The sequence below is a fragment of the Panulirus ornatus genome, chromosome 43, assembly GCF_036320965.1.
Source record: "Panulirus ornatus isolate Po-2019 chromosome 43, ASM3632096v1, whole genome shotgun sequence".
NCBI lineage: Eukaryota > Metazoa > Arthropoda > Malacostraca > Decapoda > Palinuridae > Panulirus > Panulirus ornatus.
Genome location: NC_092266.1, coordinates 32,817,183 through 32,834,722, shown reverse-complemented (window position 1 = coordinate 32,834,722; position 17,540 = coordinate 32,817,183). Strand labels below are relative to the sequence as shown.

General features: G+C 42.1%; 1 protein-coding gene across 12 annotated transcripts in view; it reads right to left on the bottom strand.

Annotated features, from left to right (window-relative positions):
- Positions 1-17,018, bottom strand: part of LOC139762542 (intersectin-1-like) — a 382,245-nt gene extending 365,227 nt beyond the window's left edge. For 9 of the 12 annotated variants that reach the window (XM_071687541.1, XM_071687544.1, XM_071687545.1 and 6 more), the window contains exon 1: positions 16,827-17,017. In XM_071687541.1, coding sequence (XP_071543642.1) covers positions 16,827-16,924 — 98 coding nt within the window. In that variant the 5' untranslated portion in view covers positions 16,925-17,017. Of the gene's footprint in view, positions 1-16,826 lie in introns of all 12 variants that reach the window. The other 3 variants (XM_071687542.1, XM_071687546.1, XM_071687552.1) reach the window with 2 other exon arrangements.
- Between the last annotated feature and the right edge of the window lie 522 nt (positions 17,019-17,540).

Below are 17,540 nucleotides of genomic sequence, written 5' to 3'. Positions count from 1 at the left end.
TTCCTCCCCCACTCCCCTTACCTCCTTTGTTCTCACCTTTTTCCATTCTGTACTCAGTCTCTCCTGGTACTTTTTTATTTTATTTTGCTTTGTCGCTGTCTCCCGTGCCTGCGAGGTAGAGCAAGGAAACAAACGAAAGAAATGGCCCAACCCACCCCCACACACATGCACACACAAACACGTCCACACACGCAAACATACACACCCACACATCCCAATGGACACACATATATACACACACAGACACACACATATACACACATGCACACAATTCACACAGTCTGCCCCTACTCACCCCCATATTTTTTCTTTTTTTTTTTTGCCGCTGTCTCCCACGTTTGCGAGGTAGCGCAAAGAAACAGACGAAAGAAATGGCCCAACCCACCCCCATACACATGTATATACATACGTCCACACACACAAAAATATATAAAAACACAGCTTTCCATGGTTTACCCCAGACGCTTTACATGCCCTGATTCAATCCACTGACAGCACGTCAACCTCGGCATACCACATCGATCCAATTCACTCTATTCCTTGCCCTCCTTTCACCCTCCTGAATGTTCAGGCCCAGATCACACAAAATCATTTTCACTCCATCTTTCCACCTCCAATTTGGTCTCCCACTTCTCCTCGTTCCCTCCACCTCCGACACATATATCCTCTTGGTCAATCTTTCCTCACTCATTCCCTCCATGTGCCCAAACCATTTCAAAACACCCTCTTCTGCTCTCTCAACCACGCTCTTTTTATTTCCAAACATCTCTCTTACCCTTACGTTACTTACTCGATCAAACCACCTCACACCACACATTGTCCTCAAACATCTCATTTCCAGCACATCCATCCTCCTGCGCACAACTCTATCCATAGCCCACGCCTCGCAACCATACAACATTGTTGGAACCACTATTCCTTCAAACATAACCATTTTTGCTTTCCGAGATAATGTTCTCGACTTCCACACATTCTTCAAGGCTCCCAGGATTTTCACCCCCTCCCCCACCCTATGATCCAATTCCACTTCCATGGTTCCATCCGCTGCCAGATCCACTCCCAGATATCTAAAACACTTTACTTCCTCCAGTTTTTCTCCATTCAAACTTACCTCCCAATTGACTTGACCCTCAACCCTACTGTACCTAATAACCTTGCTCTTATTCACATTTACTCTTAACTTTCTTCTTTCACACACTTTACCAAACTCAGTCACCAGCTTCTGCAGTTTCTCACATGAATCAGCCACCAGCGCTGTATCATCAGCGAACAACAACTGACTCACTTCCCAAGCTCTCTCATCCACAACAGACTTCATACTTGCGCCTCTTTCCAAAACTCTTGCATTCACCTCCCTAACAGACCCATTCATAAACAAATTAAACAACCATGGAGACATCACACACCCCTGCCGCAAACCTACATTCACTGAGAACCAATCACTTTCCTCTCGTCCTACACGTACACAGGCCTTACATCCTCGATAAAAACTTTTCACTGCTTCTAACAACTTGCCTCCCACACCATATATTCTTAATACCTTCCACAGAGCATCTCTATCAACTCTATCATATGCCTTCTCCAGATCCATAAATGCTACATACAAATCCATTAGGTTAGTGAGTGGTGGGATGAAGAAGTAAGAGTATTAGTGAAAGAGAAGAGAGAAGCATTTGGACGATTTTTGCATGGAAAAAATGCAATTGAGTGGGAGATGTATAAAAGAAAGAGACAGGAGGTCAAGAGAAAGGTGCAAGAGGTGAAAAAAAGGGCAAATGAGAGTTGGAGTGAGAGAGTATCATTAAATTTTAAGGAAAATAAAAAGATGTTCTGGAAGGAGGTAAATAAAGTGCGTAAGACAAGGGAGCAAATGGGAACTTCAGTGAAGGGCGCAAATGGGGAGGTGATAACAAGTAGTGGTGATGTGAGAAGGAGATGGAGTGAGTATTTTGAAGGTTTGTTGAATATGTTTCATGATAGAGTGGCAGGTATAGGGTGTTTTGGTCGAGGTGGTGTGCAAAGTGAGAGGGTTAGGGAAAATGATTTGGTAAACAGAGAAGAGGTAGTAAAAGCTTTGTGGAAGATGAAAGCTGGCAAGGCAGCAGGTTTGGATGGTACTGCAGTGGAATTTATTAAAAAAGGGGGTGACTGTATTGTTGACTGGTTGGTAAGGTTATTTAATGTATGTATGATTCATGGTGAGGTGCCTGAGGATTGGCGGAATTCGTGCATAGTGCCACTGTACAAAGGCAAAGGGGATAAGAGTGAGTGCTCAAAATACAGAGGCATAAGTTTGTTGAGTATTCCTGGTAAATTATATGGGAGGGTATTGATTGAGAGGGTGAAGGCATGTACAGAGCATCAGATTGGGGAAGAGCAGTTTGGTTTCAGAAGTGGTAGAGGATGTGTGGATCAGGTGTTTGCTTTGAAGAATGTATGTGAGAAATACTTAGAAAAGCAAATGGATTTGTATGTAGCATTTATGGATTTGGAGAAGGCATATGATAGAGTTGATAGAGATGCTCTGTGGAAGGTATTAAGAATATATGGTGTGGGAGGCAAGTTGTTAGAAGCAGTGAAAAGTTTTTATCGAGGATGTAAGGCATGTGTACGTGTAGGAAGAGAGGAAAGTGATTGGTTCTCAGTGAATGTAGGTTTGAGGCAGAGGTGTGTGATGTCTCCATGGTTGTTTAATTTGTTTATGGATGGGGTTGTTAGGGAGGTGAATGCAAGAGTTTTGGAAAGAGGGGCAAGTATGAAGTCTGTATATATATATATATATATATATATATATATATATATATATATATATATATATATATATATATATATATATTTTTTTTTTTTTCATACTATTCGCCATTTCCCGCATTAGCGCGGTAGCGCTAAGAACAGAGGACTGGGCCTTTGAGGGAATATCCTCACCTGGCCCCCTTCTCTGTTCCTTCTTTTGGAAAAAAAAAATAAAAAAAAAACGAGAGGGGAGGATTTCCAGCCCCCCGCTCCCTTCCCTTTTAGTCGCCTTCTACGACACGCAGGGAATACGTGGGAAGTATTCTTTCTCCCCTATCCCCAGGGATAATATATATATATATATATATATATATATATATATATATATATATATATATATATATATATATATTATCCCTGGGGATAGGGGACAAAGAATACTTCCCACGTATTCCCTGCGTGTCGTAAAAGGCGACTAAAAGGGGAGGGAGCGGGGGGCTGGGAATCCTCCCCTCTCGTTTTTTTTTTTTCTTTTTTTTTTTTCAAAAGAAGGAACAGAGAATTGGGCCAGGTGAGGGTATTCCCTCAAAGGCCCAGTCCTCTGTTCTTAACGCTACCTCGCTAATGCGGGAAATGGCGAACAGTTTGAAAGAAATATATATATATATTTTTTTTTTTTTATACCTCGTCGCTGTCTCCCGCGGTTGCGAGGTAGCGCAAGGAAACAGACGAAAGAAATGGCCCAACCCCCCCCCATACACATGTACATACACACGTCCACACACGCAAATATACATACCTACACAGCTTTCCATGGTTTACCCCGGACGCTTCACATGCCTTGATTCCATCCACCGACAGCACGTCAACCCCTGTATACCACATCGCTCCAATTCACTCTATTCCTTGCCCTCCTTTCACCCTCCTGCATGTTCAGGCCCCGATCACACAAAATCCTTTTCACTCCATCTTTCCACCTCCAATTTGGTCTCCCTCTTCTCCTCGTTCCCTCCCCCTCCGACACATATATCCTCTTGGTCAATCTTTCCTCACTCATTCTCTCCATGTGCCCAAACCATTTCAAAACACCCTCTTCTGCTCTCTCAACCACGCTCTTTTTATTTCCACACATCTCTCTTACCCTTACGTTACTTACTCGATCAAACCACCTCACACCACACATTGTCCTCAAACATCTCATTTCCAGCACATCCATCCTCCTGCGCACAACTCTATCCATAGCCCACGCCTCGCAACCATACAACATTGTTGGAACCACTATTCCTTCAAACATACCCATTTTTGCTTTCCGAGATAATGTTCTCGACTTCCACACATTTTTCAAGGCTCCCAAAATTTTCGCCCCCTCCCCCACCCTATGATCCACTTCCGCTTCCATGGTTCCATCCGCTGACAGATCCACTCCCAGATATCTAAAACACTTCACTTCCTCCAGTTTTTCTCCATTCAAACTCACCTCCCAATTGACTTGACCCTCAACCCTACTGTACCTAATAACCTTGCTCTTATTCACATTTACTCTTAACTTTCTTCTTTCACACACTTTACCAAACTCCGTCACCAGCTTCTGCAGTTTCTCCCATGAATCCGCCACCAGCGCTGTATCATCAGCGAACAACAACTGACTCACTTCCCAAGCTCTCTCATCCCCAACAGACTTCATACTTGCCCCTCTTTCCAAGACTCTTGCATTTACCTCCCTAACAACCCCATCCATAAACAAATTAAACAACCATGGAGACATCACACACCCCTGCCGCAAACCTACATTCACTGAGAACCAATCACTTTCCTCTCTTCCTACACGTACACATGCCTTACATCCTCGATAAAAACTTTTCACTGCTTCTAACAACTTGCCTCCCACACCATATATTCTTAATACCTTCCACAGAGCATCTCTATCAACTCTATCATATGCCTTCTCCAGATCCATAAATGCTACATACAAATCCATTTGCTTTTCTAAGTATTTCTCACATATATAAAAATATATGTGTATATATATATATATATATATATATATATATATATATATATATATATATATATATATATATATATATATAAAAATATATATATATATATATATATATATATATATATATATATATATATATATATATATATATATTCTTTTTTTTTTTTTTTTTATACTTTGTCGCTGTCTCCCGCGTTTGCGAGGTAGCGCAAGGAAACAGACGAAAGAAATGGCCCAACCCCCATACACACGTACATACACACGTCCACACACGCAAATATACATACCTACACAGCTTTCCATGGTTTACCCCAGACGCTTCACATGCCTTGATTCAATCCACTGACAGCACGTCAACCCCTGTATACCACATCGCTCCAATTCACTCTATTCCTTGCCCTCCTTTCACCCTCCTGCATGTTCAGGCCCCGATCACACAAAATCTTTTTCACTCCATCTTTCCACCTCCAATTTGGTATCCCTCTTCTCCTCGTTCCCTCCACCTCCGACACATATATCCTCTTGGTCAATCTTTCTTCACTCATTCTCTCCATGTGCCCAAACCATTTCAAAACACCCTCTTCTGCTCTCTCAACCACGCTCTTTTTATTTACACACATCTCTCTTACCCTTACATTACTTACTCGATCAAACCACCTCACACCACACATTGTCCTCAAACATCTCATTTCCAGCACATCCATCCTCCTGCACACAACTCTATCCATAGCCCACGCCTCACAACCATACAACATTGTTGGAACCACTGTTCCTTCAAACATACCCATTTTTGCTTTCCGAGATAATGTTCTTGACTTCCACACATTCTTCAAGGCTCCCAGGATTTTCGCCCCCTCCCCCACCCTATGATCCACTTCTGCTTCCATGGTTCCATCCGCTGCCACATCCACTCACAGATATCTAAAACACTTTACTTCCTCCAGTTTTTCTCCATTCAAACTTACTTCCCAATTGACTTGACCCTCAACCCTACTGTACCTAATTACCTTGCTCTTGTTTACATTTACTCTTAACTTTCTTCTTTCACACAGTTACCAAACTCAGTCACCAGCTTCTGCAGTTTCTCACATGAATCAGCCAACAGCGCTGTATCATCAGCGAACAACAACTGACTCACTTCCCAAGTTCTCTCATCCCCAACAGACTTCATACTTGCCCCTCTTTCCAAAACTCTTGCATTCACCTCCCTAACAACCCCATCCATAAACAAATTAAACAACCATGGAGACATCACACACCCCTGCCGCAAACCTACATTCACTGAGAACCAATCACTTTCCTCTCTTCCTACACGTACACATGCCTTACATCCTCAATAAAAACTTTTCACTGCTTCTAACAACTTGCCTCCCACACCATATATTCTTAATACCTTCCACAGAGCATCTCTATCAACTCTATCATATGCCTTCTCCAGATATCATAAATGCTACATACAAATCCATTTGCTTTTCTAAGTATTTCTCACATACATTCTTCAAACCAAACACCTGATTCATACATCCTCTACTACTTCTGAAACCACACTGCTCCTCCCCAATCTGATGCTCTGTACATGCCTTCACCCCCTCAATCAATACCCTTCCATATAATTTAACAGGAATACTCAACAAATTTTTTTTTTTTGTGCTTTGTCGCTGTCTCCCGCGTTTGCGAGGTAGCGCAAGGAAACAGACGAAAGAAATGGCCCAACCCACCGCCATACACATGTATATACATACGTCCACACACGCAAATATACATACCTACACAGCTTTCCATGGTTTACCCCAGACGCTTCACATGCCTTGATTCAATCCACTGAAAGCACGTCAACCCCAGTATACCACATCGCTCCAATTCACTCTATTCCTTGCCCTCCTTTCACCCTCCTGCATGTTCAGGCCCCGATCACACAAAATCTTTTACACTCCATCTTTCCACCTCCAATTTGGTCTCCCTCTTCTCCTCGTTCCCTCCACCTCCGACACATATATCCTCTTGGTCAATCTTTCCTCACTCATTCTCTCCATGTGCCCAAACCATTTCAAAATACCCTCTTCTGCTCTCTCAACCACGCTCTTTTTATTTCCACACATCTCTCTTACCCTTACGTTACTTACTCGATCAAACCACCTCACACCACACATTGTCCTCAAACAAACTTATACCTCTGTAATTTGAGCACTCACTCTTATCCCCTTTGCCTTTGTACAATGGCACTATGCACGCATTCCGCCAATCCTCAGGCACCTCATCATGAGTCATACAGGCACTATGCACGCATTCCGCCAATCCTCAGGCACCTCATCATGAGTCATACATACATTAAATAACCTTACCAACCAGTCAACAATACAGTCACCCCCTTTTTTAATAAATTCCACTGCAATACCATCCAAACCTGCTGCCTTGCCGGCTTTCATCTTCCGCAAAGCTTTTACTACCTCTTCTCTGTTTACCAAACCATTTTCCCTAACCCTCTCACTTTGCACACCACCTTGACCAAAACACCCTATATCTGCCACTCTATCATCAAACACATTCAACAAACCTTCAAAATACTCACTCCATCTCCTTCTCACATCACAACTACTTTTTATCACCTCCTCATTTGCACCCTTCACTGAAGTTCCCATTTGCTCCGTTGTCTTACGCACTTTATTTACCTCCTTCCAGAACATCTTTTTATTCTCCCTAAAATTTAATGATACTCTCTCACCCCAACTCTCATTTGCCCTCTTTTTCACCTCTTGCATCTTTCTCTTGACCTCCCTGTCTCTTTCTTTTATACATCTCCCACTCAATTGCATTTTTCCCCTGCAAAAATCGTCCAAATGCCTCTCTCTTCTCTTTCACTAATAATCTTACTTCTTCATCCCACCACTCACTACCCTTTCTAATCAACCCACCTCCCACTCTTCTCATGCCACAAGCATCTTTTGCGCAATCCATCACTGATTCCCTAAATACATCCCATTCCTCCCCCACTCCCCTTACTTCCATTGTTCTCACCTTTTTCCATTCTGTACTCAGTCTCTCATGGTACTTCCTCACACAAGTCTCCTTCCCAAGCTCACTTACTCTCACCACCCTCTTCACCCCAACATTCACTCTTCTTTTCTGAAAACCCATAAAAATCTTCACCTTAGCCTCCACAAGATAATGATCAGACAACCCTCCAGTTGCACCTCTCAGCACATTAACATCCAAAAGTCTCTCTTTCGCGCGCCTGTCAATTAACACGTAATCCAATAACGCTCTCTGGCCATCTCTCCTACTTACATACGTATACTTATGTATATCTCACTTTTTAAACCAGGTATTCCCAATCACCAGTCCTTTTTCAGCACATAAATCTACAAGCTCTTCACCATTTCCATTTACAACACTGAATATATATATATATATATATATATATATATATATATATATATATATATATATATATATATATATTTTTTTTTTTTTTTTTTTTTATACTTTGTCGCTGTCTCCCGCGTTTGCGAGGTAGCGCAAGGAAACAGACGAAAGAAATGGCCCAACCCCCCCCCCATACACATGTACATACACACGTCCAGACACGCAAATATACATACCTACACAGCTTTCCATGGTTTACCCCAGACGCTTCACATGCCTTGCTTCAATCCACTGACAGCACGTCAACCCCTGTATACCACATGACTCCAATTCACTCTATTTCTTGCCCTCCTTTCACCCTCCTGCATGTTCAGGCCCCGATCACACAAAATCTTTTTCACTCCATCTTTCCACCTCCAATTTGGTCTCCCTCTTCTCCTCGTTCCCTCCACCTCCGACACATATATCCTCTTGGTCAATCTCTCCTCACTCATTCTCTCCATGTGCCCAAACCATTTCAAAACACCCTCTTCTGCTCTCTCGACCACGCTCTTTTTATTTCCACACATCTCTCTTACCCTTACGTTACTTACTCGATCAAACCACCTCACACCACACATTGTCCTCAAACATCTCATTTCCAGCACATCCATCCTCCTGCGCACATCTCTATCCATAGCCCACGCCTCGCAACCATACAGCATTGTTGGAACCACTATTCCCTCAAACATACCCATTTTTGCTTTCCGAGATAATGTTCTCGACTTCCACACATTTTTCAAGGCTCCCAAAATTTTCGCCCCCTCCCCCACCCTATGATCCACTTCCGCTTCCATGGTTCCATCCGCTGACAGATCCACTCCCAGATATCTAAAACACTTCACTTCCTCCAGTTTTTCTCCATTCAAACTCACCTCCCAATTGACTTGACCCTCAACCCTACTGTACCTAATAACCTTGCTCTTATTCACATTTACTCTCAACTTTCTTCTTCCACACACTTTACCAAACTCAGTCACCAGCTTCTGCAGTTTCTCACATGAATCAGCCACCAGCGCTGTATCATCAGCGAACAACAATTGACTCACTTCCCAAGCTCTCTCATCCCCAACAGACTTCATACTTGCCCCTCTTTCCAGGACTCTTGCATTTACCTCCTTTACAACCCCATCCATAAACAAATTAAACAACCATGGAGACATCACACACCCCTGCCGCAAACCTACATTCACCGAGAACCAATCACTTTCCTCTCTTCCTACACGTACACATGCCTTACATCCTCGATAAAAACTTTTCACTGCTTCTAACAACTTGCCTCCCACACCATATATTCTTAATACCTTCCACAGAGCATCTCTATCAACTCTATCATATGCCTTCTCCAGATCCATAAATGCTACATACAAATCCATTTGCTTTTCTAAGTATTTCTCACATACATTCTTCAAAGCAAACACCTGATCCACACATCCTCTACCACTTCTGAAACCGCACTGCTCTTCCCCAATCTGATGCTCTGTACATGCCTTCACCCTCTCAATCAATACCCTCCCATATAATTTACCAGAAATACTCAACAAACTTATACCTCTGTAATTTGAGCACTCACTCTTATCCCCTTTGCCTTTGTACAATGGCACTATGCACGCATTCCGCCAATCCTCAGGCACCTCACCATGAGTCATACATACATTAAATAACCTTACCAACCAGTCAACAATACAGTCACCCCCTTTCTTAATAAATTCCACTGCAATACCATCCAAACCTGCTGCCTTGCCGGCTTTCATCTTCCGCAAAGCTTTTACTACCTCTTCTCTGTTTACCAAATCATTTTCCCTAACCCTCTCACTTTGCACACCACCTCGACCAAAACACCCTATATCTGCCACTCTGTCATCAGACACATTCAACAAACCTTCAAAATACTCATTCCATCTCCTTCTCACATCACCGCTACTTGTTATCACCTCCCCATTTACGCCCTTCACTGAAGTTCCCATTTGCTCCCTTGTCTTACGCACCCTATTTACCTCCTTCCAGAACATCTTTTTATTCTCCCTAAAATTTACTGATAGTCTCTCACCCCAACTCTCATTTGCCCTTTTTTTCACCTCTTGCACCTTTCTCTTGACCTCCTGTCTCTTTCTTTTATACTTCTCCCACTCAATTGCATTTTTTCCCTGCAAAAATCGTCCAAATGCCTCTCTCTTCTCTTTCACTAATACTCTTACTTCTTCATCCCACCACTCACTACCCTTTCTAAACAGCCCACCTCCCACTCTTCTCATATATATATATATACATATATATATATATATATATATATATTATTATTTTGCTTTGTCGCTGTCTCCCGCGTTTGCGAGGTAGCGCAAGGAAACAGACGAAAGAAATGGCCCAACCCACCCCCATACACATGTATATACATACACGTCCACACACGCAAAATATACATACCTATACATCTCAATGTACACATATATATACACACACAGACACATACATATATACCCATGCACACAATTCACACTGTCTGCCTTTATTCATTCCCATCGCTACCTCGCCACACATGGAATACCATCCCCCTCTCCCCTCATGTGTGCGAGGTAGCGCTAGGAAAAGACAACAAAGGCCCCATTCGTTCACACTCAGCCTCTAGCTGTCATGCAATAATGCCCGAAACCACAGCTCCCTTTCCACATCCAGGCCCCACAGAACTTTCCATGGATTACCCCAGACACTTCACATGCCCTGATTCAATCCACTGACAGCACGTCAACCCCGGTATACCACATCGATCCAATTCACTCTATTCCTTGCCCGCCTTTCACCCTCCTGCATGTTCAGGCCCCAATCACTCAAAATCTTTTTCACTCCATCTTACCACCTCCAATTTGGTCTCCCACTTCTCCTCATTCCCTCCACCTCTGACACATATATCCTCTTTGTCAATCTTTCCTCACTCATTCTCTCCATGTGACCAAAACATTTCAATACACCCTCTTCTGCTCTCTCAACCACACTCTTTTTATTACAACACATCTCTCTCACCCTTTCATTACTTACTCGATCAAACCACCTCATACCATATATTGTCCTCAAACATCTTATTTCCAACACATCCACCCTCCTCCGCACAACCCTATCTATAGCCCATGCCTCACAACCATAAAACACTGCTGGAACCACTATTTCTTCAAACATACCCATTTTTGCTTTCCGAGATAGCATTCTCGCCTTCCACACATTTTTCAACGCTCCCAAAACCTTTACCCCCTCCCCCACCCTGTGACTCACCTCAGCTTCCATGGTTCCATCTGCTGCCAAATCCACTCCCAGATATCTAATACACTTCACTTCCTCCAGTTTTTCTCCATTCATTCCCACTTCCCAATCTACTTGTCCCTCAACCCTACTGAACCTAATAACCTTGCTCTTATTCACATTTACTCTCAGCTTTATTCTTTCACACACTTTACCAAACTCAGTCACCAGCTTCTGCAGTTTCTCACCTGAATCAGCCACCAGCACTGTATCGTCAGTGAACAACAACTGACTTTACTTCCAAAGTGCTCTCATCTACAACAGACTGCATACTTGCCCCTCTTTCCAAAACTCATGCATTCATCTCCCTAACAACCCCATCCATAAACTAATTAAACAACCATGGAGACATCATGCACCCCTGCCGCAAACCAACATTCAGTGGGAACCAATCACTTTCCTCTCTTTCTCCTCGGACACATGCCTTACATCATGAATAAAATCTTTTCACTGCTTCTAGCAATTTACCTCCCACACCATACACTCTCAATACCTTCCACAGAGCATCTCTATCAACTCTATCATAAATGCTATTATAAATGCTGCATACAAATCCATTTGCTTTTCCAAGTATTTCTCACATACATTCTTCAAAGCAAACACCTGATACACACATCCTCTACCACTTCTGAAACCAAACTGCTCTTCCCCAATCTGATGTTCTGTACATGCCTTCACCCTCTCAATCAATATCCTCCCATATAATTTCCCAGGAATACTCAACAAACTTTTTTTTTTTTTTTTTTGTTGCTGTCTCCCGCGTTTGCGAGGTAGCGCAAGGAAACAGATGAAAGAAATGGCCCAACCCCCCCCCATACACATGTATATACATACGTCCACACACGCAAATATACATACCTACACAGCTCTCCATGGTTTACCCCAGACGCTTCACATGCCCTGCTTCAATCCACTGACAGCACGTCAACCCCGGTATACCACATCGATCCAATTCACTCTATTCCTTGCCCTCCTTTCACCCTCCTGCATGTTCAGGCCCCGATCACACAAAATCTTTTTCACTCCATCTTTCCACCTCCAATTTGGTCTCCCTCTTCTCCTTGTTCCCTCCACCTCCGACACATATATCCTCTTGGTCAATCTTTCCTCACTCATCCTCTCCATGTGCCCAAACCACTTCAAAACACCCTCTTCTGCTCTCTCAACCACGCTCTTTTTATTTCCACACATCTCTCTTACCCTTACGTTACTCACTCGATCAAACCACCTCACACCACACATTGTCCTCAAACATCTCATTTCCAGCACATCCATCCTCCTGCGCACAACTCTATCCATAGCCCACGCCTCGCAACCATACAGTATTGTTGGAACCACTATTCCTTCAAACATACCCATTTTTGCTTTCCGAGATAATGTTCTCGACTTCCACACATTCTTCAAGGCCCCCAGGATTTTCGCCCCCTCCCCCACCCTATGATCCACTTCCGCTTCCATGTTTCCATCCGCTGCCAGATCCACTCCCAGATATCTAAAACACTTCACTTCCTCCAGTTTTTCTCCATTCAAACTCACCTCCCAATTGACTTGACCCTCAACCCTACTGTACCTAATAACCTTGCTCTTATTCACATTTACTCTTAACTTTCTTCTTCCACACACTTTTCCAAACTCAGTCACCAGCTTCTGCAGTTTCTCACATGAATCAGCCACCAGCGCTGTATCATCAGTGAACAACAACTGACTCACTTCCCAAGCTCTCTCATCCCCAACAGACTTCATACTCGCCCCTCTTTCCAAAATTCTTGCATTTACCTCCCTAACAACCCCATCCATAAACAAATTAAACAACCATGGAGACATCACACACCCCTGCCGCAAACCTACATTCACTGAGAACCAATCACTTTCCTCTCTTCCTACACGTACACATGCCTTACATCCTCGATAAAAACTTTTCACTGCTTCTAACAACTTTCCTCCCACACCATATATTCTTAATACCTTCCACAGAGCATCTCTATCAACTCTATCATATGCCTTCTCCAGATCCATAAATGCTACATACAAATCCATTTGCTTTTCTAAGTATTTCTCACATACATTCTTCAAAGCAAATACCTGATCCACACATCCTCTACCACTTCTGAAACCACACTGCTCTTCCCCAATCTGATGCTCTGTACATGCCTTCACCCTCTCAATCAGTACCCTCCCATATAATTTACCGGGAATACTCAACAAACTTATACCTCTGTAATTTGAGCACTCACCTTTATCCCCTATGCCTTTGTAGAATGGAACTATGCATGCATTCCGCCAATCCTCAGGCACTTCACCATGAGCCATACATACACGGAATATCTTCACCAACCAGTCAACAATACAGTCACCCCCTTTTTTAATAAATTCCACTGCAATACCATCCAAACCCGCCACCTTGCCAGCTTTTATCTTCCGCAAAGCTTTCACTACCTCATCTCTGTTTACCAAATCATTCTCCCAGACCCTCTCACTTTGCACACCACCTTGACCAAAACACCCTATATCTGCCACTCTATCATCTAACACATTCAACAATTCTTCAAAATACTCACAACATCTCCTTCTCACATCACCACTACTTGTTATTGCCTCCCCATTAGCCCCCTTCACTGATGTTCCCATTTGTTTTCTTGTCTTACGCACTTTATTTACCTCCTTCCAAAAGATCTTTTTATTCTCCCGAAAATCTAATGATACTCTCTCACCGCAACTCTCATTTGCCCTCTTTCTCACCTCTTACACCTTTCTCTTGACCTCTTGCCTCATTCTTTTATACATCTCCCAGTCATTTGCATTACTTCCCTGCAAAAATCATCCAAATGCCTCTCTCTTCTCTTTCACTAAGAATTTTACTTCTTCATCCCACCACTCACTTCCCTTTCTAATCTGCCCATCTCCCAAGCTTCTCATGCCACAGGCATCTTTTGCGTAAGCCATCACTGATTCCCTAAATACATCCCATTCCTCCCTTACTCCCCTTACGTCCTTTGCTCTCACCTTTTTCCATTCTGCACTCAGTCTCTCCTTGTTCAAAGGAACAACTTCATCAAGTGACTTCCCTTGAAGTGTAAATGCAAGCTAGAGGGGTTTGATAACTTTGCACTTCTCCATAAGTAGGAACATCATTCACAGCTTCGAGGAAACCATTTTATATATTTTTCTGTGATACACATTGTGTAGACCTTCTCCTGTATTCTAATTTGAAGTGGCAAATGCAGATTCTTTTCTAGACTATTTAAGTGGCAACTATCTCATCCACACAAAACAACAGTTTTGATACAAGAAACTGGATTTTCTATGATGATAGAACATACCAATTACAACCTAGAGGACTCCTTGCTTTTCAGAGATCAGGTTAATTCCAACTCCCTGGGACCAAAACATTTCAGCACACCCTCTTCATCTCTCTCAACCACACTCTTTGTATCATCTCACCTCTCTCTTACCCTTTTACTACATACTTGATCAAACCACCTCATTCCACATATTTCCTTAAACATCCAATTTCTAACACATTTACCTTCATAAGCACATCCTTATGTATATATAGCCCATGCCTCACATCTGAACGACATCAATGGGAGAAATATACCTTCATACATGCCCATTTTCATCCTCCCACATAAAGACTTCTTTTTCCACACATTCCTCAATGTTTACAGAAGCTTCACCCCCTCAGTAACCTTATGACAAACTTCCACTTCTACAGTTCCACTTGCTGCCATGTCCACCACAGGTAAGATACTTCACCTCCTCCAAAGTTTCTTCATTCAAACTCACCCCCTAATCAACCTGTCCCTCTACCCTGAAAATCCTAATAACCTTGCTTTTATTCACATTTACATCTCAGCTTCCTTCTTTCACATACTTTCCTATGTCAACAAATTCTGCAATTCCTCACTCAACTCTACCACTAGTGCTGTATCATCAGCAAACAACTGACTCACTTCCTAGGCCCCCTTATCCCATAAAAACTGCATACTCATCCCTCTCTCCAAGATCCAAAAATTTACCTCCCTCATCACCCCCCCCATCCATAAATAAATGAAACAGCCATGGTGACATAACACAACCCCTGCTGACCAACCTTCATCTAGGACCACTCGCTCTCCTTTCTTCATACTTATACATGTGCCTCACACTCTTGATAAAAACTTCTCACTGCTTCTAAAAGCTTTCCTCCCACACCTTATATTTGTAAGACCTTCCACAAATTCATGATGATACTACTTAAAAGTTTTGCAAACAGATACTGCATTAACCTAATTAAGATCAATTTAGAACAGGACTGACTGCAACACAACTTCACCAAACACAGAAACCACTATTATACTATCTGACGCATTAAATAAGCACACTCAAAACCCAAATGATACTTGTTACAAAAAGCATCAAAATCCCTTCCATGTTTCTTCTCAATGAGCTTAAAGCAATGTTGCTGCAGATGATCATACATCTCCTGGTTCTGCATTACCTGTCTTCATCAGCATTCAATATTTCCTTCAAATCTTGTTAACATGAAACACTAGAATACTTTGGGACAGTCGAACTGCAACCAAGGTTTAGAATTATGTTGGAGCTCACCAGGAATATCTATACCTTGCATAATACTCCACAAATTTATCCTCAAATACATCACAAAAAATGCAAGCAATTACTAAAAGAAAAAATATAATCTAAATACCTTAAAAAAGCATGAACCAAGTGAAAATCCTAAGTTTAAAAAGCTTATGAGGGAGAAGTTATATTTTCCTTTAAAAATTATGAAAAGTAGAGGATCTACAACAAAAAAATCAAGCATGTGATGCTTGATATATTTGTCAGGTTTAAGACACCCCTGAGAAGCTTGAAATACACTTCCTTGAGCATTCTGAAACACACACACATACAGCTTTTGAAACCAGTACTAACAAAAGATAGTAATCTGCAACTTGATTTTCTCTTAAACTTTTGAAAATTTCCTTTAAACTTTTATAATAATATGCCAAGACAATCACAGCAATCCAAGCAGGTCACTATGGATCTCTGGCACATATATCAAAGAAGAGGACAGATTACACTTGCTGCACTTAATCTTATCAGCAGTGTGCTTAACCAAACTGGAGACACTGAGGTGCTAAATGGTGTGCTTTCTTCAGCTAAGGAAGATACATTCTGTTAAGGCAGGGTTAAGTGACAAAGCAAAGCTGGTGTGTGACATAACAGATACATTCAAGTTAACCTGTTTGATATTAGCCTATCATGTGACATAACAGATACATTCAAGTTAACCTGTTTGATATTAGCCTATCACAGAACAAGTCTTCAGGCAATGTTTTCAAAGATCATTGTTATGAAAAGTAAAAAATAAAGAAAGAAGGAAAAAGAGCTATTCTGTATAACAAATACCCACCAGATTTGTGCTAGTGTTTGCTGAGGCAAATGAGACTGGATGAGAATATTTCTTGCCTGCACACCAGAAAGGTACCCTGTCTTAGCCCTGTCTGACATGTTGAACACTTGTGTAAACTTGAGCTTGCTTCCCTGTGGTACAGCCCACTCACCAGGTGTCTGGGCACCACTGTGAAGAGAAAATATATTATATGTAATGTAATGCATTTACTACACAGACATAGTGGTATACTTACTATCATAATATCACACATGTTAAAGGATGTGTAGCATTCAAGGAAATGTTTCACTCAGTTGAGTTGCATATCACTCTATATACAAAATTATGTTCTAGTTAAGTGTAATAACAAACTTAAGGAGATATTTTTTACAAATATCAAGACTGGGGATAGGGGAGAAAGAATACTTCCCACGTATTCCCTGCATGTCATAGAAGGCAACTAAAAGGGGAGGGAGCGGGGGGCTGGAAATCCTCCCCTCTTTTTTTTTTTTCCCCAAAAGAAGGAACAGAGAAGGGGGCCAGGTGAGGATATTCCCCCAAAGGACCAGTCCTCTGTTCTTAACGCTACCTCGCTAACGCGGGAAATGGCAAATAGTTTGAAAAAAAAAAAAATTAAGACTAGCCAGCACAAAGAGAGTAAGGTATATATTTTGCACAGCCCTACAGAGTGAAAGAAGAAAGTGCACTAAATTGGATGAGGTGACAAAATCTAAG